Source organism: Micropterus dolomieu, linkage group LG07, assembly GCF_021292245.1.
Source record: "Micropterus dolomieu isolate WLL.071019.BEF.003 ecotype Adirondacks linkage group LG07, ASM2129224v1, whole genome shotgun sequence".
In the NCBI taxonomy this organism is placed as follows: Eukaryota; Metazoa; Chordata; class Actinopteri; order Centrarchiformes; family Centrarchidae; genus Micropterus; species Micropterus dolomieu.
This window is the reverse complement of record NC_060156.1, coordinates 7,930,825-7,932,817: the sequence shown is the minus strand read 5'-3', so window position 1 is coordinate 7,932,817 and position 1,993 is coordinate 7,930,825. Positions and strand designations below refer to the sequence as shown.

The window sequence follows — 1,993 nt, the reverse complement described above, 5'->3', positions numbered from 1 at the left end:
ATTTACACATATGCTTCATGTGAAATAACCATTCTGAGCATTATGGCATATGATAGGTATGTTGCTGTGTGTCATCCTTTACACTATCACAGAAAAATTACCTTGAAAACTGTCTATATGTTGGTCTTTTTTGCTTGGGTCTGCCCTGCCTGTAACCTTACTGTAATCATTAACATGATTGTCAGGCTTCCTCTATGTGGCAACAATATACAGAAGATATACTGTGCCAGCTGGAATATTGTAAAATTATCATGTGATACCACTGCGGTTAACAATATTGTTGCAATGTTAGGTGCCATAACTATGGCCTTCCTTCCCTTTGGTTTTATCTTGTACACTTATCTAAGAATTGTGGTTACTTGTTGGAAAAAGTCATCAGAAGTCAGGGGGAAAGTATTACAGAGTTGTCTTCCACATGTTATTTCATTTGTGATTTATTCCATCACATCTTTTTGTGATACTGCCCTGAGCCGAGGAAATCTTGAAGAGATAAATCCATTAGTTGCAGTAATTTTGTCACTAGAATTTGTTATCCTTCCCCCAATTCTGAATCCTCTTGTGTATGGCCTTAAACTACCAGAAATTAGAAGACATATTTTCAAGATATTATACTTTAAACTCCAAACTAAAAAGAACTCATGTCACATATTACTTAGTCTACACTGATTATGTGTTTTGTATTATGACTCAACCATCTACAGTAAAGGGACAAAACGATCCACATAGCCTATGAATAATGTTTAAATAAAAAGACAGAAGTATCTGGTGTCTTACACTACAATCAGAACAGGCTAATTGAAACTGTCTCCTTAAATTTAGTTTGACTACTGTTAACAGTTGTGGTTGTAGACTTCGTGGCACAGTCTGTGAAGTGAAATGTGAGGGCGAGCATGCTGTTACTTGTTACATGATAGATGAATTGATAAATGTACATGCTTTGGTTTCACTTGAGATTTATATAAATGTTAATCATCTATTTTAAATTAAATCATTTGTCATACACAAATATTGTATCTCACTTATAAGGCTTTAATAATTAATAAGGACTTTTTGTCTACAGATAGTCTGCTGAAAAACCGAAAATCACTGTCAGATTAAAACATAGATAAGCTGCAAAAGATTATTATCTTTACCATAATAACACCTTTTACTGCATTTACAAGAGATATTCACATAAAGCAATGAAATATTTTTATTTTAAATATAGTCATAGACCTCTGAAACACAATAGTACTAGAAATACTAATGTTAGTAAATAATAATTTATGGATCAAAATGTAGTGATTAAAGTGTGCTCATGGAATATAAATAAATGCCAGCATCTTGAGAGGAAAAAGAACTTATCAATTTTGAAAACAAGAAAAAGTTTCTAATGCATTACTTCAAGAGACTCATCTAAAAAATTCAGAACACATTAAATTTAAAAGAGAGTGATTTGGTCAAGTGTACAGTGACTCCGAATCGACAAGAAGTGCTCCATACTTTGCAGTAAATTTTACTAGTGGCCAATCCAGTGGCTGCAACGCGGTAGATCAATATATTTGAGCGTCACAAGTCGAGCGAAATGACTCGTTATACTATATGAATGTGATCCATTTGGTCGATAACATTTGAAAAGTCTTTAACGGTCGCACGTATATAATTTTACCCCCATTAAAGTTAGGAAAGGGCTAAACCGAAAGTTAGCCTGCTCGGCCTGCAAAAAGTCAACAAGTTGGACGCTGTTTGGCGGTGTAATTGCAGAAACGACGCAGAAGAATAAGTCAAGCTTGACTGTGTAGGCGAGCTGCAGGGGTTCCAGGAGAGGGTCAGTGAAGGTTCTGAGTTGGGCCGTCACAAGGCGCTCAAATTACATCTTTACCACAGAAGTCGAGGCGACAGGTCTGCAGTAATTGAGTTCTGTGGTCCTTGTTTTTTGGGAGGTGGGGATGCTGGTGGAGGCCTTGAAGCATGTTGCCACAGGTCATGTCTCCAGCGAGGTGTTAAAGATGTA

The 1,993-nt window shown here is 36.2% G+C and overlaps 1 protein-coding gene across 1 annotated transcript; it reads left to right on the top strand.

Annotated features, from left to right (window-relative positions):
* Positions 1-6: 6 nt before the first annotated feature.
* On the top strand, positions 7-666 carry LOC123974067 (olfactory receptor 51E1-like; the record flags this gene model as incomplete). The annotated part of the gene is made up of 1 exon (XM_046054503.1): positions 7-666. A coding segment is annotated over one exon (660 nt), but the record flags the coding sequence as incomplete, so codon positions are not given.
* Between the last annotated feature and the right edge of the window lie 1,327 nt (positions 667-1,993).